Source organism: Alosa pseudoharengus, unplaced genomic scaffold, assembly GCF_046254945.1.
Source record: "Alosa pseudoharengus isolate Yale_2024_CS ecotype anadromous, Long Island Sound unplaced genomic scaffold, YU_APseudo_1.1 YU_APseudo_1.1_scf_3, whole genome shotgun sequence".
NCBI classification, from domain to species: domain Eukaryota; kingdom Metazoa; phylum Chordata; class Actinopteri; order Clupeiformes; family Clupeidae; genus Alosa; species Alosa pseudoharengus.
The window spans coordinates 35,033,797-35,058,123 of NW_027468718.1; the positions used below are offsets into that span (position 1 = coordinate 35,033,797).

The 24,327-nt window shown below is 42.0% G+C and overlaps 2 protein-coding genes across 2 annotated transcripts; one reads left to right on the forward strand and one right to left on the reverse strand.

Annotated features, from left to right (window-relative positions):
• Positions 1 to 651: 651 nt before the first annotated feature.
• LOC143099748 (uncharacterized) lies at positions 652 to 10,423 on the forward strand. Its single transcript, XM_076262691.1, has 7 exons — positions 652 to 715; positions 7,136 to 7,237; positions 7,492 to 7,606; positions 7,816 to 8,015; positions 8,763 to 8,889; positions 9,393 to 9,631; positions 10,304 to 10,423. Exons 2-7 carry the CDS (start codon positions 7,157 to 7,159, stop codon positions 10,370 to 10,372), a joined length of 831 nt encoding a protein of 276 aa, XP_076118806.1. The 5' UTR covers positions 652 to 715; positions 7,136 to 7,156; the 3' UTR covers positions 10,373 to 10,423.
• A 12,407-nt stretch (positions 10,424 to 22,830) lies between these two features.
• LOC143099936 (uncharacterized) lies at positions 22,831 to 24,282 on the reverse strand. Its single transcript, XM_076262845.1, has 4 exons — positions 23,980 to 24,282; positions 23,705 to 23,885; positions 23,295 to 23,422; positions 22,831 to 23,191 (listed from the first exon to the last, which is right to left on the reverse strand). Exons 1-4 carry the CDS (start codon positions 24,280 to 24,282, stop codon positions 22,868 to 22,870), a joined length of 936 nt encoding a protein of 311 aa, XP_076118960.1. The 3' UTR covers positions 22,831 to 22,867.
• Between the last annotated feature and the right edge of the window lie 45 nt (positions 24,283 to 24,327).

A 24,327-nucleotide genomic window follows, 5' to 3' on the forward strand; every position in this document is an offset into this window, starting at 1 on the left:
CAACCGTTACTTCTCACCCCTACCCTCTGGCAGGAGGTTTAGTAGCATAAGGTGCAATAAAGCCCGCTTCAGCAGAAGCCTAATCCCCATAGGAATCCAAACACTCAACAACACAAAGACCCACAGATAAATATATGCAGTGCAAAAATGTATGTTTTTCCCATGAAAACCCCAATATTTTATGTAAAGGTCTGTGTCAATTGCCTGTGATGTATGTAATGTGTATGTCAGTATGTTATTCCCATGTATGTGTTCATGTATGTGCCTTTCTGTGCCGTGACCATGCAGGATGAAAAACTGTATTGAAAATGTGAAAAAGAATTTCCCCAAGGGGACAACTAATAAACTAACTAACTATATAGGATGGATAATTAATGGTGTGATATTATCTTAACATGGCCCAAACATCACCTTTTGTCAAATGATATCAATTATTGGTTATTTAGTTGTTTTAAAAATCCAACACAGGAGACAGGAGAGAGAAATCAGACAGTTGATGAGAAAGAGTTAGGAGAAGAGAGGGAAACAATAGGCAAAAGACCCTCCCAAATGAGAGAGAGTCAAGATGTGATACTCACACTGTGTAAAATGTCTAACAATGCCCCTTGCCTCTACTTGAGTTCAGTGCACATACTGTAATTTCCTCAATAGTGAGTGTAGCTCCGCAGCAGGTTTCCGGGTGTCAGATCTACCAAGAGCCAAGAGACTTGACCAAGTGAGTAACAAATCCTTGTCTGTGATTATGCCTTTCTGAAGTTTCAGTATACCCTACTGCAATTGATGATCGATAATATCATTATTTTTTTATGATTGAAGAGTGTTTCCTGAACTTAATGGATATTCTGACATAGACAGTGCATACTTTCTTTTCAGATGGTAGACAGAGACAGACAGACACACACACACATGCACACACACACACGCACACACAGACAGACAGACACACACATGCACACACACACACACACACATGACACACACACACACACACATACACGCACACACACACACATACACGCACACACACAGACACACACTTAACCTGCAGGTCTGAGTTGAAGACACGTACACACAGATGAACTAAAAACCACAGACCCATCCAATGTGTACCTAGACATCCTGTATCTTCCTTTCACTTTTCTTTTCTGAGCCTTTTCCCAGTGACTATGGTCACATTGTGTTTTTTTATTACTTAGGTTAGATAACTGCATTCAAGTTGACCACATTATGCTGTATGTTTGTATCTTGTGTATCTTACGTTCCCATTCTTTACTGTATTTACTTGTTATTAATCAGATTTAAGTGTGCAAAATGGCATACATTTTATGGTAATAATGTAATTAAAAATCTAATCCTATATGTTATTTAAAGGAACCGTATGTAAGAAATATAATTCAATTAATCATAAAATGGCCCTGATTTGTCACTAGACATTAGGAAATCATGCTAATTTCAAATACTTATATCACTGACAACAGTAGTCCAGCCAGAATATCGTCATTTAAAAAAGTGAAGTTGCAGCCCTCAACTGATGTTGCTGTTTACATATTTGTGTTTTAGCCTGATCCGCCACCCTCCACCTATCTAGTAATCACAAAGTCAGTAGTGTTTCGGCATCTGGGTTGCCAGCTCTGCTCTAGTTACCACATCTGCGGTGTACACCGCTCTACAGTATTTTGAAAGTGATTGTAGTACCAGTTTTGGCCAAAATCCTACATACTGTTCCTTTAAGCCTACATATTTCTTCACTTTCTTATTTGACCTCTTTCTTATCTTCAAATGTCTTCTTAAGTGACACCCCGAACCATTATTGCACAGGCAGCACAAACAGTAGGCTAGGACTCTCACAAGTAGCAAACAGCCTAAGCCAGGGGTCCCCAAACTTTTATGTACCATGGACCGGTTTGATTCCTATTTTTTTTTCACGGACCGGCGGTGGGGGGGGGGGGGGGGGGGGCTTGGGGGGGGTTCGGTGGTTCAGTGTTCCATATGTGTTGTGCATGCATTACTTGAAAAGAACTAGCTCCAGTTATGTATGAACAGTGTAACAAACTCTTAAACATGTGAAAAACGTGAACTTGAAGAAGTGAAAATTGAACAATATGAACTATGAATATTGAACAACTTGAAGCTACATCTATCAAGTGTGAACATGTTTAACAAAATATGGGAACAAAACATGGGAACTAAACGTGCATTACGAATATAATCAGTGGGAGCCCTGTGCTTGTTTCCCTGCAACAGGAAGGTTCCATCTGGGGGCGATGGAAGATAGTGACACCCTCAGTGTGTTTGAAATGTCCAGTCGATTGCGCAATTTGGTCTTAGTTGCAGTCATTGCCGAAAACCCGGCCTCGCATAGATAGGCCTACGTGGTGGGAAATGGTAGCAATGTTTTCAGCGCTTTTACGGCTATCTCGGGATAGTTTGTAAGTGCACCAGGAGTTTATTTAAATAAGACTTGCCTGATTATCTGCTACTATACTACTGCATTGACGTTTCTTCCGTGATTTGGGAAATGCCCGTAAAAGTCCTGGCAGGAAGCATGCATAAGGATGTAGATCCAGGAATGCACTAATATTTTGTTCGTAGTCCAGTTTGCAACAATTATTAATTAACACTAAGATCATATAGGTTTAGTCAGATTTTTTTTTTTTTTTTCGCATGTCCAAATTTCGGCCAAGGATTCCCGGGACACTGAAAGACCGGGGTAGACGAAACTTGGTGGGCATGTAACCCCATATGGATAGCATGGAACCATCGTTTTTCGTTTTGATCTGTAGCCCCCCCGCTGGACTGCACCCCCCGAAAGGAGGGTAGGGCAGACACAGTTTTCTGTGAATATCTCGAGAACCGTAAGGTTTAGGAGGACCATTTTTTTTGTATGTTGATCTCAAGGGGCCATGTCAACCCGTTCCATAACCACTCATTTCATGTATAGCGCCACCTAGTTAAACACAAAAAAGTAAAAATGAGGTGTTGTAATCGCAGGTATCTGTGACCTAACATAGTCAAAACTGCACGAAATTGGAAGTGTAGGATCATTATGACACCCTCTGAATGCACACCAAGTTTCGTGGAATTCCGTTCATGGGGGGCCACACAATAAATTAATTTATGTTATAATACACCAACTGGCCTGTAGGTGGCTGGAGATAGTTTTCTGTGAATATCTCGAGAATCGTAGGGCCTAGGAGGTCCACCTTTTTTTTGTATGTTGGTCTTAACTCATTGAATGCCAAGCTGTTTTCGGGAGCTTTGTCCTAGAGTGCCAGCAATCTAGACCATTGCTGATGATTTGTGTACAGCCACAGCATATTCTGTGTTATAGCTATGAACACGTACAATAGCTCGATTAAAAGGTGAGACTTTGAGCTCTCAGTGCGTGCAAACCGTGTATTTCTACACGCCTCCGTTGCTGAGAAATCCCAAGCTAAACAGTGGCTAGTTTTCATCAAAATCGCTGTTTTTTTCTAGAAATGGAGATAAATGTCTTTCATGAAATATGAAGTGTTGCCTGTTACCTACTCGTGTAAACATTCCGGGAAGTGATCAGTGAGACCTGGCGAGACTGCCACCTCGTGATAGACCCACGAAAATGGCCTGGTTTTGACCTGACGTGCATGCGTCACTGATTCGACCCAAAGCGGCAACCGAGTTATGATAAAATGTCAAGATAAAATGTCCAGATTGTCCGTTAAGGGGGCATGTCAACCCATCCCATTACCACTTATTTCATGTATAGCGCCACCTAGTTAAAAATTAAAAAGCAAAAAAGTTTTCATCACAATATCTCTGGCTGACATGGTCAAAACTGCACGAAATTGAAAGTGTAGGATCATTATGACACCCTCCGAATGCATGCCAAGTTTTGTGAACTTTCGTTCATGGGGGGCCTTACAATAAAATAATTTATGTGTACATTTAGTGACCGTGCACCAACAAGGATTCCCGGGACACTGAAAGACCGGGGTACACGAAACTTGGTGGGCATGTAACCCCACATGGATAGCATGGAACCATCGTTTTTCGTTTTGATCTGTAGCTCCCCCGCTGTACTGGACCCCCGAAAGGAGGGTAGGGCAGACACAGTTTTCTGTGAATATCTTGAGAACCGTAGGGCCTAGGATGACCAATTTTTTCCGTATGTTTGCCTCCAGGGGTCATGTTAACCCATTCCATGTGCACACATGTGCATAAACAGATACACACGCACACACATACATTCACAGTAATCATACGTATGACACATACTCACACAGTAGACATATGTACGCATGCATGCACATGCACAAACACACATATGCAGGCAAACACACAAGCATGCACACACACACACACACACACATCCACACACATAAACATAAACGTGTACACGCACACATGCACACAATTCAAGAATTTCTCAGAATTATGAACAGGCAAGATGGGGGTGGGGTTGTATAAAATGAATTTTACATGTGAAATCTATGAACTAATCATGTTTTGGTACTTGTTGTCTAGCAGATACCAGTGAGAATTGAGTGTGGCTAATGCAATTTAGTGAGACAGTAAGAATAATCATATAGGCCTTTCAGCGTGATTTATTTTTGTGGAAAAAATGTGCTGGACTGGGCGGCGGTCATATTTTGTACCGCTCTGCAGTACATCTAGTTTAAATAAGTGGTTGGGGGCCGCTGGCCTAAGCGATAATACAGTATGTGGCCCCAGCTGTGGCGCAACTGGCTGGGGCACCTACACCATACACCGGTAACCCGGGTTCGAATCCACTCGAATGCACTCTCTCCTATTCACTTGCTGTCAGTCTCCACTGTCCTATCATTAAAGCCATAAAAAGCACAAAAATATATACTTAAAAAAAAAAGCCTAATATGTTCATATATCTGCAATAAACATAAAAACGGCGTAACACTTTCATCTTAAATAGGCTAATTGCAATTATTTATGTCTGTGTGTGTTAATAATAATAACAATAACAATAATAATAATAAAAAAATCTCAGTTAGCATGGCCCTTGCTGTGATTTAAAACCATGCTCCTTAAAACCGGGGTTTTGGAGTTTAACACGCAGCTGAGCACTAAGTTGAACGTGATTGCTGTGTAACGACTCACACAGGATTAGCTGATTCCAAGTTAAACTTGGGTTAAACCACAACTACTCTGATTTCGAATTTTAACCCAGCAGATGCAGTCTTAACTTAATGGTGGACAAATTTCAGGATCTTGGGGGATATATTTTTATGATTGTTGCAGTTAAATAAAAGTTTTTTGTGTTATATAATTACCAGTAGTTTAAAAGAGATCTCGCACACAGTCCATTCCGCATGCAATTATTCTTTAGAACACTACAGAACACAACGTTTCGGTCTCAGACCTTCATAATTACCACCAAAAAACTATAGAAATTTAAAGTCAATTTTAAAAGTGATAAAACGCAAATACTGTTGCAATATATCGTGAACTCCCAGTAAACAAAATAAAGTCCCGGGGACATCCCCTACAGGTCCCCTGCCGAACGTCCCCTCCTCCCTTTTTTCAAGACGTCCCCGAGACACAATAATGACAACATGAATTAAAGCAATGATCTGGTGCACTCAAATCCTAGGATCTATTTATGGATGCTAGTCATTTCAAACTTATGTTTGGGAGCAAAATCAAACGTTTATTGGAATGGAGTTTTCAGCATTAGCAATGTAATGGCTTATAACCTGTAGTAGTAGCCAAGGGCGTCGTAGTGGGGGGACAAGTGGGAATAAATTACCCGGGCCCCAGGTGGGGGGAGGGCCCCTAAGGAGTTGAATTTTATTTTCCTTAATAATAAATAATTTCCTTAATTTAAAGATCTTAATAAATGTTATTGACTAATATAGATGCAAATATTTAGGGTAAATGCATCAGTTGATTGATGTATTAAATTGTGTCCAAGCAAACATTGTTTGAGGGCAGGCACCCTCTCCCTTGCACGAAATGGTTCAGTCCGCCTTCCCCTGCTAGGCGCATTTTTTAAGTAACGTTCATTCTGCCGGAGCGGCAATGCAGACGGTCACGGTGTGAAGATGTCTAAGTGTTGGAAAGCTAAATCCGGTTCCCAGAAAAGAAAAGAGAGGCAAGAAAGGGAGGAAAAAAAGAAATGAGGGAAAACAAGTGTTAACAGCCTTCTTTTCCAAGAAAGGTGAGCCCAATGTGAAAGCAATAGTCTACAAATGAAATGAACTCCTGAAGGTTACAAAACACTTCAATATCAGTGCTAAAACAGCATTAACACAAAATTAGAAATAACATGATGCCTGATTTATAGCCTACCACAACATTTCAATAGCCTACTAATTCGAAAATTATTATGAGCTAATAGCTTAACTTAGTAGACTCAATGTTATATAGGTTCATGAGGAAAGGCTGTCAAATTAGTAGCAAAGCTAACTTGTGAAACGCATCACACTCAGTTAGCTATAGCTGTTCTCTCAGCCAAAAGTGTTCAATTTGTATAGATAGCTGTTCTCTCAGCCAAAAGTGTTTTCATTCATTTCATGTTCTAGCTTTTAAACAAAAGCTCAAATAAAACAGAAATTCAGTGAAGTCTTGGGTAATAAGATGATTTTCTGTTATACAGTACATATAAGAGTTGTTAGATTAATTCAATGTGTGATTAGATAGTAGTTAGTTGTGAACCTCATGCTTCATGCTTACAGCCGGTGGTTGGTTGGTTGGTTGGTTGGGGGGGGGGGGGCATGGCCACCACTTGTGCATAGGGCCCAGAATTTGGTGCTACGCCCCTGGTAGTAGCCATGGAGCCACGTCAAAATAAATCCATTTTAAACCGCTGACAAGGTTCAAATAGCCTAAGACTGTGGTGGTTGTGTGGAGAGGGTCCCTACAAACAATTCAAAATATTGGTAACAAAATATTCAAATTCAGTTTGTAGTGACACAAGTTTTACTCCATGCTCATTACCAATGGGAATCTGCCTTGGTAGGTTCCCTTGTGCATCATCAACTTTTCAATCATAATTATTTCCAAACAGGGTATCTCTGCCAATACAATTCACCATTCTACACAATCACTTGTTCTGGTAAACAAAAAGTTACAAACAACAGATCCCTGCTGATGAGTGTTATGTTCTCTCTCTCCTCTTCAGTGTCCTGTTCAGTCTGCTAAGATGAAGAAGGGGATGATTGGCGCCATTGTGCTGATTGGCAGTCTGATCATGATAGTGACACTTTGTGTCGTACTTTTGAAGGTAAAAAAAGTCTCTCTCTCTCTCTTTCTCTAAACTTGTGTGCACTGTCTGTAACACCAGACTATACTGTACTTTGGTGAAACCCAAATGCACACATGTACCTGTATTGCACACAAACTGTATGCAAAGTATGCATAATATGACAATAACGGATGCCATGGTGCAAAACTTGGCATGCATCTGAATAATCCAACTGGTGGAAACATGAGAAAGACAGATAAATACAATTTTGCTTTGTATCTTTCTTTTTACAGTTCAATACAAATACTATCCAGTCAAAGTATCTCATGTCAATAGAATACCAAGTGAATGGGACAACTACATGTGTTGAGTGGCGTTTGGGAGGACCGGATGGGACTCCCCTCTCTGGTAAATATAATGATATAATATTAGTGCAAAAGGCAATATCTCAATGAAACTTTATTGTTGGACAGGGTTCAGCAGAGCTACACACGCCAACGTTGACATCGAAGTGGTTTGACTACAAGAGAACTTTGTTCATTTGTATTATTTGGTTATTATTTGGTTATTTTGTAACTAACATTGATAAACCCCTTTTTCTCCCGAACATCTACAAGGCTGTGCAAATGTTACACATGACGAATACATGAAGGAAGTGTGGACCGTCTACATCTGGAACATTTCAGATTTTAATGTGGCTGAATGCATTGGGGAGATCAAAAAAACGTGTAAACCCTACTATGAAGTCACAGAGTGCAGTCCTTTCATTCCATTGATTAAAAACAAAACAGCCATGTTAAAGTCTTCCAATTCAACGGTAAATTACCATCATAAATTTGTGTTTGATTTTATAACATCTGTATTAGTTAAGGACTATAAAAACAGTTATTTACTACCTTACAATTAAACAAAGTATAAGTATAGTATATATATATATATATAAGTATATACTGTATACTCTTTTGATCCCGTGAGGGAAATTTGGTCTCTGCATTTATCCCAATCCGTGAAACACTTTCGGCACGCAGTGAGGTGAAGCACACACTAATCCCGGCGCAGTGAGCTACCTGCAACAACAGTGGCGCTCGGTGAGCAGTGAGGGGTTAGGTGCCTTACTCAAGGGCACTTTAGCCGTGCCTACTAGTCGGGTTTCGAACCGGCAACCCTCCGGTTACAAGTCTGAAGCACTAACCAGTAGAACACGGCTGTCCCCAAAGTACCACATTATACCGTTTATATTCATATACATTTTATAATTAAATAACTAAAGATTTGTATCTATTTATGACAATGCACATATGAGGATTTCCTCCTCTGCTTATATTACTTCTAAGATTATTTTAACCCTTAAAAAATGTCAAATTCTAAAAGTGGGTTATAGACTGCATATGTGTAGAATGTCGAATCCATCCAACTTATTCCAGAATCATCCAGACACTTATTCAAAGCTGAGAGAAACAATTTGCAAAGATATGAGGCACCTTTTCATGTGTGCACACTGTTCCTTCCTATATGCCAAAATGTCACAATTTATGGAAGTCTTATGTTTTCTATTTTTTTACAGCTTCAGTTTGGAGATATGCTTGTATTTTTTCGCCCGGGTTATCAACACTGGGCTGTTTATGTGGGGAAAGGAAAGATTACAGGACTTGAAAATAAGACAACTGAACAGGATGTGTTTCAAATCACCCGTAAATACACACAACCCAGTAGGACTAGTAATAGTCAGTAGTCTGCAAAAGCCTCAGGCCACTATTGCATTTGATGCTTTAACAATGTTATGATCGCCACATATATTCATTATATGTACATTACAATACAACCAGAAAATACAGGACATATGTACAACATATGAAAACACCCACATAAATGTGTGGTCTAGTTCAAATCTTGTGCCACCATTAAATTTGTTGTTGAGATGGCCTTTATAACCATCTAAAACAACAAATTAAGGGGTGGCTTAAGACTTAAATCAGACTCAATCCAGACCAAGGGATATTATTTTGAACACTATGTACATATTTCCTGTATGCTCTGGTTGCATTCTAATAGATTGAGAAATGTATATGGTCATTATAGCATTGCTAAGGTTTTTGCACAGTACTGATTGCAGAGTAATTTGCCATGATAAATATACTAGGAATTGGTAGTGATAACCTTCACATGTCTAACTATGTATGTGTTTCCCTGTTAGTGCTTAATGGAGATAGATGTGTTTTCGCCACCCTGGAAGAAGCAGCAAAGCCCATATTTTTTAAGGCCTCCAAATGGGCAAAGGCTAACTACCTTGATGGAAGTTGGCTGCCTCAGTCGCAGCAATCAATGAAAGATTCAATAAATAGGCTTCACAAAAACTGTAGTTATGACCTCCTCGAGCACAACTGTGAACACGTTGCTACGGACATCCGCTATGGAATAAAGAACAGTGCACAGGTAAGAGTGCAACTTAGCTGAACAGAGTTCACATAGTCATATGGAAGTCTGTGATCATGCACACGGTGATTGCAGGTAGTCACTTCTCAACTGTGACTGGCCACTGTCTAAATTCATCCATCCAAAAATACATGTTAAAATAAGTAAAGGTGCACACCAAGTACATTCAATGGCAACTAATATATTCTCTAAAACATGGTGTGATTTCAAAAATGTAACAAAAACAATGTTTGATTCATCTTCATCTTTTCTCTAATTAGTTTGAGCTCATAGAAACAGTTGGAAACAGTCTATTGCATGATTACCTGTCTCTCCATTCTTTTATTGAACATATTCAGCTGGAGTCTTGATTATTGTGGTCTATCCATAAAACATGCCATTAGTTGCTGAACTTCAGCTATAATTTAACATTAATTAACATTTAACATTAACATTAACATTAACATTTTAACATTGTAAATGCCCCATGTGATTTAACAGACTACTCCCTAATTGCATTTTCTGGATTTCTTCATCCTGGTGATTCTTCCATCGATCAAATGAATGAATGAATGAACAAATGAATGAATGAATGATGGCCCCTATATTTACTCAGTATGACATGCCACCAACACAAACAGCAGGGAAAGGTGAGATTAATGTATCATGACTTTTGACTGTATTGTCACACAGGTTTGGGGCAAGAGGAGCAAGAGGAGCACAAGGAGCAAGAGAAGGGGACTGCCACATGCAGCAGCATGATCTGATCCTCATATGTTCATCATTTCTCTATTCTTCACTGTAGATGAAGTCTTCAATAAAAGCACAAACATGCCATCAATGAGTTTTGTCCCGAGTTTATGCATAACACATGTCCGTGGTCTGACACAAAGCAGAGACAGAAGCCAATTTTTAAAAAAGCTGAATCCTGACTAAATGTGCCGCACAGCGGAGCAATATATGAGCGCTGCAGAGCCAGAGAAGGCCCAAAGATGTATTGAAGTAAAGGAATATTTTCCATTCCAATAAAAAAATGTACGGTAATCTTCTACAATAATCTGGGCTCCACTGCAAATGTACTTGCCATGTATTTACACACCTTTGGTAAATAGAAAGAAATAGGTCACAGGATTATTAGTTACAGGCAATAATATGTGTATAATAAATTTATAATAAGCCTAATAAATGTGGTCACAAGCAGCGTACATTGAGGTCCATGCAGATTGTGAACTGTATTATGGCCAGAGGTGTAAAAGTCTGTCTCAGAAAGTCCTGCCACATATTTGCTCAAACCATTCACTAAAGCAACCGATTCTAATGGCACAACTCCTCAGCCAGGTAGATGAGCTAAGTAGTGAAATCACCTGTGTTGAGTGCACAGGTAGAACCAATACATGGAAGGACTTTTACTTTCTGAAGCCGGACTTTTACACCTCTGCTTATAGTTGATTGAAAACAGGTAAATAGTAGCCTGATGAGCCAGACTCACATCAAGATGTAGGGTCTGGGAACTTACCATTGGGACCGCTCAAGCCGAGAGGCGGGATAAACGGTTGTCTTTCAAATTTCCTCTGCACGCAATAGGATTGCGATACAACTCATGAGTACCATGCATTTTCCCACCAGAGGAGCTATTGACTAGTTGATCAAACTTTTGCCAATTTATAAAAAGCTTAACTCGAGTTGCGATTCAAAGACCGCTGTTCGCCAGCAGCAGCATCCATCTTCTTTGTTTTCAAGTAGCAGGGAATTCATGCGGCCGACTCTATACACAATGTGATTGGCCTGATCGAAGTTTAATTTTTCCAGCTTGCAAGCCAACGGAGAGTTGCTAGACTACCCTGGCTGCAAATTTAATTTGCTGCCGCTAGGGTGCATCTAGATTTCTAGGCTAGGTAAATAGCAACGATACCAAATACTTTTAGAAGGGAAATTTCCCTGAAATTGAAATATACAGGAGTGAACCAGTCAGCAGATGACTAGACGTCCAGACACAGACAAACCTCATGAGACTATAGTGGACATTAGCGATGTGTAAGGGTCTCGTCAGTGAAAGGGGATACTACGGGCCACCTTGGCTTTGAATCCCTATAGGCTATTTTAAGGGCTGGGGGTAGACTGGTGACACACTTAGGCAACAAAGGTGGTGTGGTGTGGCCAGGTGTTGTGTGGTGTGGTGTGGCCAGGCTTGGTGTGGTGTGGCCAGGTGTGGTGTGGTGTGGTGTGGCCAGGTGTGGTGTGGTGTGGTGTGGCCAGGCTTGGTGTGGTGTGGCCAGGTGTGGAAGGCCAGGTGTGGTGTGGCCAGGAGTGGTGTGGTGTGATGTGGCTACGCTTGGTGTGGTGTGGCCAGGTGTGGTGTGATGTGGCTACGTTTGGTGTGGTGTGGCCAGGTGTTGTGTGGTGTAGCCAGGTGTGGTGTGGCGTGGCCAGGTGTGGTGTGGCCAGGTGTTGTGTGGTGTAGCCAGGTGTGGCGTGGTGTGGCTACGCTTGGTGTGGTGTGGCCAGGTGTTGTGTGGTGTGGCCAGGTGTTGTGTGGTGTGGCCAGGTGTGGTGTGGCGTGGTGTGGCTACGCTTGGTGTGGTGTGGCCAGGTGTGGTGTGGTGTGGCTATGCTTGGTGTGGTGTGGCCAGGTGTGGTGTGGCGTGGTGTGGCCAGGAGTGGTGTGGTGTGGCCAGGTGTGGTGTGGCCAGGAGTGGTGTGGCCAGGTGTGGAAGGCCAGGTGTGGTGTGGTGTGATGTGGCTACACTTGGTGTGGTGTGGCCAGGTGTTGTGTGGTGTGGCCAGGTGTGGTGTGGCCAGGTGTTGTGTGGTGTGGCCAGGTGTGGTGTTGTGTGGTGTGGCTAGGCATGGTGTGGTGTTGTGTGGCCAGGTGTGGTGTGGCCAGGTGTGGTGTGCTTGTTGAAAGGCTTGTTGAAAGGAAAGAAAACAACTAACTGACATTATTTGTGAGTAACTTTATTTTGCCTGGAATTTGCAATAATTGAGACAAATCGCTTTAATCCATATTTTTTTTTACTCATATCCTCATCAAAAGCAAATCATATTACAATAAAGGATGAATGGCATGATTAGTATACAAGGTAGAATATTAACAACATATTAATAACAACTAATAGGATAGTTGAAATGTGAAATGAAATTAAGTGTTTGTAATTAATTTAGGTATATAAAACATTGACCAAACTCTGAACTGTTGCAGTGTCAAAAACAAATGAGATACATCTAGATTAACAACAGTAGGACTCTTCTTTTGTTGTCATAATAAGAAACATGAAGCACATCTTTAGGCGGCAAGATTAACCACATAGATCATGTCTGACAAATGACATATTTAGACCATCAGCCAACAGGTGGCACTGTCCAAATAGTCAGGTGTCTCTGCATTATAATGAAGCACATATTGGTATGAAATAAGTTTGGGCATAAAAATGTAAAAAAAAACTGGTAGATTATTAAACAAAAAAACTAGTCACTACTGCACTCACAATTGTTTCTCAAGTCTTAAGTCCATTAGCACATGAACTGGTGGAGCTGTCTGAGGCTGATGCGTGTGGGGTTAGACGCTGAGTTCCTCCATCTCCATGTCATCAGGGAGGGCTCCATCTCCTCTCTGCTGCCCCTCTCTGCTCGGCTGTCCTGGAGTCTCAGTGTCTCTCCTCAGGGTCTCCTGGGAGGCCTGGTCTCCTCCTCTGTTCCTCAGATACACCAAGAAGATCACAGCAGATGAGAGTATCGCCAGCAGCCCACTGATCATCAGAGAAGCGTACGCTCTGTAGAAAGGAGAGTCAACGCCGTAAGGATCCTTGTAATGCAGGTGGATGGAAGTCTGCACAGGAATCCGTACTATATGTCCCTGTTCTGAATGTGTACACACCACTGTCCTCAGCTGTGGGTTTGGATATGACCAGAGAGAATGGAGAAGCTGATGTGTTCACTCTGCCTCTCAGATCCTCAGGTAAAAGCACAGCTTTGTCTTCAGAGTCCAGAATCAACTCTTTTACACCTGCTACTTTCTAACGATACACCTGGACATCAGAAGCATTTGGGTAGTTTAACAGTTTCATGGTTCGAAAATATGGCAGTGACGTTCTCACCAGAACAACCAAAAATAATATATTTAACTTACACTTTGTGGTGAGTACAGCTGCAGAAATACTCACCATATTGGTGTTTAACAAAAGGGATGATGAGGGAGTAGTCTCCTGTCTGGCTGCCGTTCAGCATGTACATCTCCTGAGTCTCATTGAGAGGAACATGAGAGGGGTCCTCAGACAGAACAGTGATGTTACCAGAGGGAGTTTCCCAGTAGACCTGATGAGGAGACGTGGCAGTGGCATTACAGGGAAGAGTCAGTTGCTCTCCAAGTCTGTGGTGGGTGGGTATTACTGTATAAAACACTGTTGTGGATCTGAGATTTAGGCACCGACCTCTAGACCAAATCAGACACTCGTAAAAATGACAGAAATCTTCTTCAGTTATCTCATGGAGGATGACTGATGAACTGTTAAGGTCAACCTGCAGTCTACCCCTCAGGTCTTCAGGAAGTCTCTCCGTGGATTTGGTGAGATTGTGTGAGTTGGTGTCCAAAACAAGGCTTTTTGGGGCCTCATGTCTGATATACCCTGTTTCACATTGACTCGTTTCCCTGTACACCTGTATTGTCGCTGCCTCTCCTTCCACTGACTCTGATCCACAAATATGAATGCTGCCGCCAATCAGGGTGTAAAGAGGGATAAAAAACTCTCCTGCAGAACAGATGATGAGGGAGTAGTTCCTCTGGACTGTGATGTTCCCACCCAGCCAGCCTTCCACCCGGAACTCTCCGCTGTCAGAGGATTTGATATCAAACATTGGTGATTCCATTATTACATTGGTATATGTGATATCACGCTCCTTTGAATATGAACTGTTAGACTGAGAAGTGTTGAGCAGAGGCAGGTCTCCGTCTGTAGAAACACTGTACAGCACGTAGTAGTCAGCAGGATCCAGGTGTCGTATGCGAAAGCTTGTGTATCCTCCAGGCCTGGCAAATGCGAATGACTCAGCGTCCTGGTGACAGTTTACACCTCTGATGAGGATCAGCAGCAAAAATGGGACCAGTCTTCCCACCTCCATTCTGAGACTCTCACACTCACTACTGCTCTCAGTGTTGTTCACACACGTTCTGAATCCCCTCTCTCTCACACAAGTCAAGTCAAGTTTATTTATAGCGCATTTTGTACACAGAGGTCATTCAATGTGCTTTACAGACTAATACGGCCTGTGATTAATATCTCTGTGTGTTGTGCAAGCCTTGTATGTTCAGGAAGTGAGTGAGTAGGTGGCAGGAAACTGGCTGCAGCTAGGGATGAGACAGCCATGTCCTCATTTTTTCATAAATAACATGAAGCAGAACAAGTGGTTTTACATATACTGTAAAAATAGACATATTTTTTTTGTCAAACCTGACAAGTTATTTGATGAAGAAAATGGTGATGAAATCTGAACAAGTGATCAGACATTTCCACATCTTTTTGAAGCATACAGTATGCAATAGGCTGATGCGTGTGGGTTTAGATACTGAGTAGACTATAAAAAAACTAGCAAATTATAGTAACTACTGCAACTCACAATTGTTTCTCAAGTCTGAAGTCCTTTAGCACATGAACTGGTGGAGCTGTCTGAGGCTGATGCGTGTGGGTTTAGACGCTGAGTTCCTCCATCTCCATGTCATCAGGGAGGGCTCCATCTCCTCTCTGCTGCCCCTCTCTGCTCGGCTGTCCTGGAGTCTCAGTGTCTCTCCTCAGGGTCTCCTGGGAGGCCTGGTCTCCTCTGTTCCTCAGATACACCAAGAAGATCACAGCAGATGAGAGTATCGCCAGCAGCCCACTGATCATCAGAGAAGCGTACGCTCTGTAGAAAGGAGAGTCAACGCCGTAAGGATCCTTGTAATGCAGGTGGATGGTTTTCTCAGAGCAGAAAAAGCCTTCCAGCCCTTTTCTGCACGTGTACACACCTCTGTTTTCAGCTGTGGGGTTGGATATGACCAGAGAGAATGGAGAAGCTGATGTGTTCACTCTGCCTCTCAGATCCTCAGGTAAAAGCACAGCTTTGTCTTTAGAGTCCAGAATCAACTCTTTTACCCCTGCAACTTTCTGACGATACCACTGGACATCAAAAGACTCTGGTGGGCAGTCTAGTTCAATGGATGCATTGTTGGAAAATATAGCAGTCTCATTCAAGAAATTAAAGCAAGCAGCAATGTAATAGCTCATTAATCTTCTCTGGTGAGCACAGTAGTAATAGCCTTCTTGTGGTTTAAAAGAGGGGATGATGATGAGGGAGTAGTCTCCGGTCTGGCTGCCGTTCAGCATGTACATCTTCTGAGTCTCATTGAGAGGAACATGAGAGGGGTCCTCAGACAGAACAGTGATGTTACCAGAGGGAGTTTCCCAGTAGACCTTATGAGGAGACGTGGCATTGACATTACAGGGAAGAGTCAGTTGCTCTCCAACGGTCAAGTAGAGTTTAATGTGATGCCGTACTGCTGTGATTCTCCAGGTTTGGCACTGATCTCTACGCCAAATCAGACACTCATATTCATGACATAAATGCTCTCCTTTTTTACCCTGGAGGATGACTGATGAACTACTAAGGTCAACCTGCAGTCTCCCCCTCAGGTCTTCAGGGAGTCTCTCCATGGATGAGTTGGTGTCCAAAACCAGACTTCTTGGTCCAAGCCATCTGTTACAGTCACTAGCTCTCCTGTACAGTTGTATTGCTGCAGCTTCCTGCTCTCCTGAGTCTGATCCACACAACTGAACTGAATGAAAAGTTCCTCCAACGTGTACAATATTTAATCTACGTGTAGTACAGACAAGCAGGGAGTAGTTCCTCTGGACTGTGATGTTTCCACCAATCCAGCCTTCAACCTGGTACTCTCCACTGTAAGAGGCATTGATGACTTGTAGTTGAAATTGTTCAAAATTGTCAAATGACACTTTGTGGTATGTGACATTATGCTCCTTTGAATAAGATCCATCAGGCTGAGAAGTGTTGAACAGAGGCATATCTCCGTCTGTAGAAACCCTGTACAGCACATAGTAATCAGCAGGCTTCAAATCCTTTGTGGGAAGCTCAGCATCTACTCCAGGTACTGTAAACACTAATGAGTCAGGGTCCTGGTGACAGTTCACACCTCTGATGAGGATCAGCAGCAAAAATGGGACCAGTCTTCCCACCTCCATTCTGAGACTGAGACGTTCTGAATCCCCTTATTCTCACACAGACTAATAAGTGCTGTGGATAATATCTCTCTATCTTGTACAGGCCTCCTCTATTCAGGAAGTGAATGGGAGATTACTGTAAAAATTATCATGTGACATTAGTTTCAGATGAAAATGGTTCACACAGATGAGGCAGCCATATATCCAGAGCCATAGGATTGAGGGACTTGCAGCTCGCTGTTTTGACCCATCGGAAGTGCTGAGGCCATTTTCTCTCAGCAGGATGTCCCTGAGAGGAACGAGTTCTTGGTATCAATGACAGGGAATCTCTCACAAACAAAAAACCCCTCAGAAGGAATATCATACTAAAAACTTTAGAACTGGTATGGTCTCTCATTGACTGACATTCCATGGTTATGGTGGTTCATTAGCTTTCGTCACATGAAAATGAGATGCATACCTTTTCTTCTTCCAACAGTAGAACAGAGAGCACAAAACTCTGTGGTCATATCTTTTTATATCACACAGGCCTCATCTGCTGAGGAATTGAGTTAGATATGAAATTATGTTTAATATCAGCTAACTTATAAATAACAAGGCCAAGGGAAAATAAACTATAAAAAACACTCTATCTCTTTCTTCTTATTTATTGACACCAACGTTTCAGCCTGAGAGTGTGCGGTTTTATAATATCAGATAGCTGTAAGAGGAAAAATGATGATGCACAACTTGTCCACAGCCATAGAGTTGAGCAACATGTTGAGGTTGTTGGGTTTGTGAATTGTATGGAAGATCTACGGGCCTTCCATAACGGCAGCAATAGCCACAGTAGAACTGCAAAATTAATAGAACACAATAGATTCATTGAGTTTACTCTGTGAAAATGTCTTCATACCTTTTTCATCATCAAGTGTCCCTGAGAAGGGTGAATTATTTGGCATGAATGACATGGAATCACTTACAGAACAAAACACATATAAAGAGTAGAATAAACGTGACACAAATTTAAAGGTATACTATGTAGGTTTAGGTATTTTTGGCGAGTTTAGAGCTCCCTCTAGAGTCACGATGTATATGTTACTCTGCTATTGTAAATATCAAACTTCCCACGACTTATCCCCCCTGTACACAATGCAAATGCTTTTGTTGTGGAGGTGAATGATTAACAACAGGCAAAAGATATATCCATAGAGCTATATCTACTGACAACTATTAGGGGTTTGCACGGCGTGTCATCAGATCTGGACGTCGCCATATTGGAGATATTCGCCTCATTAGAAAATATTAGGCACTGAAGTAAATCCCTAACATCGTCAAGAAAAATGGTTAATTATTGCCGTGTTTTAGGTTGTACCAATAGGTCCGACTGAGAAAAACATCTGGTGTAGGTATCGACTTCCAAAAGTTATTAAAAAACCAGGGAGAAAGGAGAATAATGTCAGAAGTTATCAGTGGAAGTGGGAGCTTGTGGTTGAACTTGGTACTTCGTCTCCCTCACCCAACCCTTGCCTTTGCATCTTAGACGCATTTTGATGAGCTTTTCTGTTGTTTAGACACGCCTACAATCACGTAAGATATCCAAAGTGCATAATATCCCATTGTACTTCATTCGCTGAGTATCGCCAATATGGCCGCACGTGCTGGGTTACCATGGTTACCGGCCAGAACGTGACATCCATGCAAACCCCTAACATCTACTGTTTCAGATTCTCGCGAGTGTTGGTGGGGCCGGGGCGCCACTCTTGGAAGCTGCATGGCTGGTTTTCTCGGTAGGGACTCGCTACATCTATGCTGTATAGCTAGGTGAATGATTCGCCTATTACAAGTTCGTTTACCATCGAATTGGCTTCATAAAGGTGAAAATCTTGCATAATAATTATGTACCTTTAAAGACTGGGAAGAGTTAGTGACTAGAGCTTTCTATGCTTCATTTCTTACTGCTGAGGCCAAAGTTGTATCTAAAAATACAAGAGTGCAAAGCCACAGAGAGAGATTTGGGGGTAGATTTAGATTTTGAAACCTCTAACTTGAGTCTCACCCTCCATACACTCCTCCACACATTTCCTGCCTCACTTAAAAAAGATAAAGATATCAGATGAGTGCAGAGAGCTGAATTTCTTGCATCTCAGCAATTCTCTTGCGACAAAGTCTGTTCGTGTTCAATATTTGCATGATAAAGTGTTGATATACATATCATACCTAAATGCCATAAAGCCTTTTAACATTAGTCAGTATGAAATGCTCACTGATTGACAGGCCAGGGTCATAAGGGCCAGAGCCGTATATCTAATGGCTCTGATGAAGGTGTCCTATTGGCGCCCTCTACTGGACATTAAGAGGTGTACTTGTTCTCTGGCCAGCTGTAGGACAGAGACCACACAACACCAGTGCATTACATTTACCTCCACAGTGTTGTACCAGATTAGCACAGGATAAGTGTCTTCAAATAATCTATTAAAGAAGTTATGGCACGTTCAGCACGTACACACACACACACACACACACACATATGAGCTACACTACACAGCTACACTGGCTACCTATGGCGGCCCGCATCAAATTCAAGGCTCTAACGCTTGCCTACAAAGTAGTCTTCGGTTCTGCTCCCACCTACTTGAATGCCCTCATACAGACATACGCTACCTCCAGACCGTTGCGCTCCTCAGACGAACGACGTCTAGCTCTACCACCGGTACGCTCAGGCCAATCCAAACTGTTCTCATCAGTTGGTCCTCGTTGGTGGAACACACTGCCAGTTCCTACAAGGGCAGGGACATCCCCCTCCATTTTCAAAAAAACTGCTGAAGACCCAGCTCTTTAGAGAACATCTCCTCTCATAGCACCACTTACTTTAGAGAACATCTCCTCTCATAGCACCACTTACAACAAGTCTTGCTGATCCTAGCACTTACCACCCATCTTGAACTGACACTCAACTGTTTAAAAACAGCACTCACTGATGCACTTATTCTTACTGTACTCTACGGTTTTTAAATTGTCCTAAAATTGTTGAGAGAATTGCTTTAAAAAACTTAAACTGTTTACCATGTTGTTAGTCGCTTTGGTTAAAAATGCGTCAGCCAAATGTAATGTAATGTAATATGAATGCATGCTCAAACGCACATGTACTGTACACACACACACACACAGATGTATACACAAGCACAAGCATATCAGCTGGGTATGTGGTCCCACATGTGTATGTGGTCCCAGCAGCACTAGACCAGGGCCCCTTCCTCCTGTTGCTGGACCTTCTCTGCACTGCATATCATGTCTGTCTGTCTGTCCAACATGCAGAGCAGCAGGGACCCAGGAGCATCACACACCACCCAGTGTCCACTCCACTCTACTCTACTCTACTCTACCTCCACACACACCACCCAGTGTCCACTATACTCCACTCTACTCTACTCTACCTCCACACACACCACCCAGTGTCCACTCCACTCCACTCTACTCTACTCTACCTCCACACACACCACCCAGTGTCCACTATACTCCACTCTACTCTACTCTACCTCCACACACACCACCCAGTGTCCACTCCACTCCACTCTACTCTACCTCCACACACACCACCCAGTGTCCACTCTACTCTACCTCCACACACACCACCTAGTGTCCACTCCACTCTACTCTACTCTACCTCCACACACACCACCCAGTGTCCACTCTACTCTACTCTACTCTACTCTACTCTACCTCCACACACCACCCAGTGTCTACTCTACTCTACCTCCACACACACCACGTAGTGTCCACTCCACTCTACTCTACTCTACCTCCACACACACCACCCAGTGTCCACTCCACTCTACTCTACTCTACTCTACCTCCACACACACCACCCAGTGTCCACTCTACTCCACTCTACTCTACTCTACCTCCACACACACCACCCAGTGTCCACTCTACTCTACCTCCACACACACCACCTAGTGTCCACTCCACTCTACTCTACTCTACCTCCACACACACCACCCAGTGTCCACTCTACTCTACTCTACTCAGTGTGTGTGTGTGTGTGTGTGTGTGCGTGCGTGTGCATGCTTGTGCATGTGCATGCTTATGTGTGTGTGTGTGTGTGTGTGTGTGTGTGTGTGCAGGGATGTTGTACAATTAGGGCAGGCACGTGCCCACCCAAAATGACAAGATTCTTTTGTTTTCTTTTTCACGCACGCACACACATGCACACACTCACACACACACACTCTCTCTCTCTACCTGCACGTGTACATCCTGTGAACTGAAGAGGAGGCCATGCTCACATACATGAGTCAAACCCCCCCCCATCCACCTGCACCTAAACATGCTGCGTCTTCCTTTCACTTTTCTTTTCTGAGCCTTTTCCCAAGTGACTATTGCGACATTGTGGTTTTAGTTAGTTAGGTCACTGCATTCAAGTTGCACACATTATGCTGTTTGTTTTGTATCTTGTGTATCTTCATAAGATCAGGGACATTGTAATAGTCAGGATCCACTCATTTAATGCAACTCAATGTAATACTTTTACCTGCACATAATGGCTTCAAACTTCAGTTCATTCTTCTTGTTCTTCTTTTCAGCATATCAGGTGCACTTATGATGGCTGCCAATGTGTCCACCATGACAACAGCAGTTGCTCTGCCAACACTCAGGGCCAGATGTACTAACGCTTTTGCGCCCACTTCAGGCGTATTTGTTTCGCAATGTGCATGTAAAATCATTGCGAGGTATGTACAAACAGGCCGCAATGATGTAAAAGCGCAAACTGCCTGTCGCGGGAGCTGAAAGTGGCAGATTGCGTTTGTCATGTCATGCATATGCATTCATGGGAGGATCCAGGGGAAAGTGGGAGTTTAGCGTAAAAAGATGGGAGGGGAAGAAGAGCGCCTAATTATGTATTCCGCGGTATGTACAAAGACTGCTCCTGAAAGCGCACGTCTATTCTGCGCCTAAATACTTTCGCCTTGTAAAAGCAGGTGTTAATCCAAATTGCAGTTCAATGCGTCAATAAGAGAACCTTTCAAAGACAACAGAATCGCTATTGAGCACCAGTTTTTGTGGTGAAAGTATTTGTACTACCAAAAGCAACCTCAACTTTCGTTGGCCTTTGGAATTGCTTACTTTCACTTTCACGTCATTCACTTAAACTTTCCTACTCGCTAGACTTGACCAATCTTCCATAGCCTACGTGCACAAGTAGTTTGAGTAAAACTACTGATCTTCATTATCTCCCTGCTTGTTTACATCTTATCATGTACACAGCAAATTCTGGCCTTTGGAATAAACTCTCTGGGAGTTTATATCAACTACATTCGAGTGTACATGTGAGACCATCGAATGAACTCCAGGGAAAAGTTAAAGTAACTCTTTTCCGGGAGTTGATTTTAAACTCTTTTCTGGAGTTAAAACTGAACACTTGTGGGAGTTAAAATACTAATCCCATGTGGGGTAAAATACAACTCTCACCTGGGGTTAATTTTAATGTGAACTCTTTCATGGTGGTAACTGTTAACACTTAAAAATGTTTAATGTTAATAATTAACAATTAAAATGAAAATGACTACAGAAAACATTTATTACCACAGTTTTATTTTAAATTCATGTTTGACATTTTGAATGACAAACTGTTTAAACATGTTACAGCCAACCAACCAAATTTCATATTTAAAACAAACTGCTTTAACAGCAGCTAAACATTGGACAAGCAGTTGGATATTTCAAAAAACATGTCAGTATCACATCTCTCTGTGCAGAAAGTGCAAACATTGTATAAAAGCACTGCTGATAAAATAACGTTTCTGTAATGCAGTAATGTATTAACATGAGGTAGACTTTAAACCTGTAATATAAGTACATAAACATGTACATAAAAACAAATGTGAATTCCATATAGCTTACATTTAGTCAGCAATGTTGATACATTATAAAATACAACATACAAATGTGATACAACATACAAATGTGAATCACACATTTGAAAAATGTGTGATTCAAAGCTGTACCAAAGCTGTACCAAAGGTTGAAGCACAAAGGAAACATCTGAGCATTCTTGCTGGCTAAGTTAAAATTACTGCTTGTTCAACAGCTTTGCTCTGAGCTCTTTGACTCTTGGAGTTTCTTCTGTTGTACCTCTATCAATGTTGTACAGAGTAGTTTGCAAAAATGTGTACAGACTCAACAGAGCATCATCATATTTCATGCTGAAAACAAAGTGGGACTTGAACAACTCATCAAACGCACCCAAGGATGTGCATGACTGACATGGAAGAAGCTTTCTGTCCAAGACTATGTAGAAGCTGGAAACCTGTGCTTTTGAAGTTCCTGAGGCCAGAAGATATGGCTGAGGGCTTCCTTCAGTGGTCCTGAGGTGATCCTCCAGGCTCTGGCAGGACTGAAACACAAAGACAAACATCTACATATAAGTCATTAGTTTAAAATGACTTGAAATGTTGCATGAACCCTATTTGGAATTAGATCGTACTGTCTTCACAAACCTTTTGGAATTTTACCAGATGATCTGTTGCCTCTCTGACACTGATCTTCTTTGGCCTCTTCCTCCCAGCTGGTTGTGGAGTGAGAAGATGCAGCAAGACAAGAAGAGAAGCCATGTCGCTGTCCCACTCTGCAGACAGTGTAAATAACATGATTAACTCAAGAATATTTGCCTTCACATTTTTCCTATGTGGAGGACAAGGTTACCTCTTGTCTTGTGCCATTCATCTAAACTCTTAAACCTCACTGATCAGAGCAGACCGGTCATTACAAACTTGTGCAAAATGGTACATTTAGTCATTATAGTAAAATGTTAATGTGTAATTTATATGTACTGTTAATAGTTGTTTATTATTAAAAAGGCAGAACAAAGGTGCAAGCTGTTGAGATGTTTTGACTGTTACAATACTACCTGGCTCATCTGCAGTGTCAGGATTTTCATTCAGGGCAGATGTCAGCAGTTTTTTCAGGAGAGGTGTCTCTCTGAGGGCCCTGGCCTCTTGGATGACCTTGTCTTTAAAACCGGTCTCCCATTTTCCCAGGAACCTGGAAGCAGTCTCTGCTCCAAACATCAACAAGAAGTCTTGCAAAACCTATTACAAAACAATAAGGACTACCATTACAAATCACTGGAAGTAAATCACATATTTTCACAAATGTTTGTTAAAATTCAAATTTTTTGCCTACCAGTCCCTTCATGTCCAAGAAACGAGGAAATGTCTGAAGTATATCTGCTGATTGCTGTGGGTCATGGAGCATCTGTTGACGATATTGGAATGTCTCTTTCATCTTCTGGAAGACTAAGTCACGGTCAGTGGTGTGGTGAAGAAGAGACATGGCCTCCATACATTCATCTCCTGTTTGCTGGTCATCTATGGAGCAGACTGTTCTTGATGATGTGGGACCTCCTTTTAGCTCTACTCTGTTATGGGATGTAGATGTGGTTCTGGACTCGCCACTCAAGAAAGCCTTTGTTGCTCTGAATGTCATAGAAATGTTCCTGAAAGTAAAAGAGTACTTCTGGTTGGAGTGCAG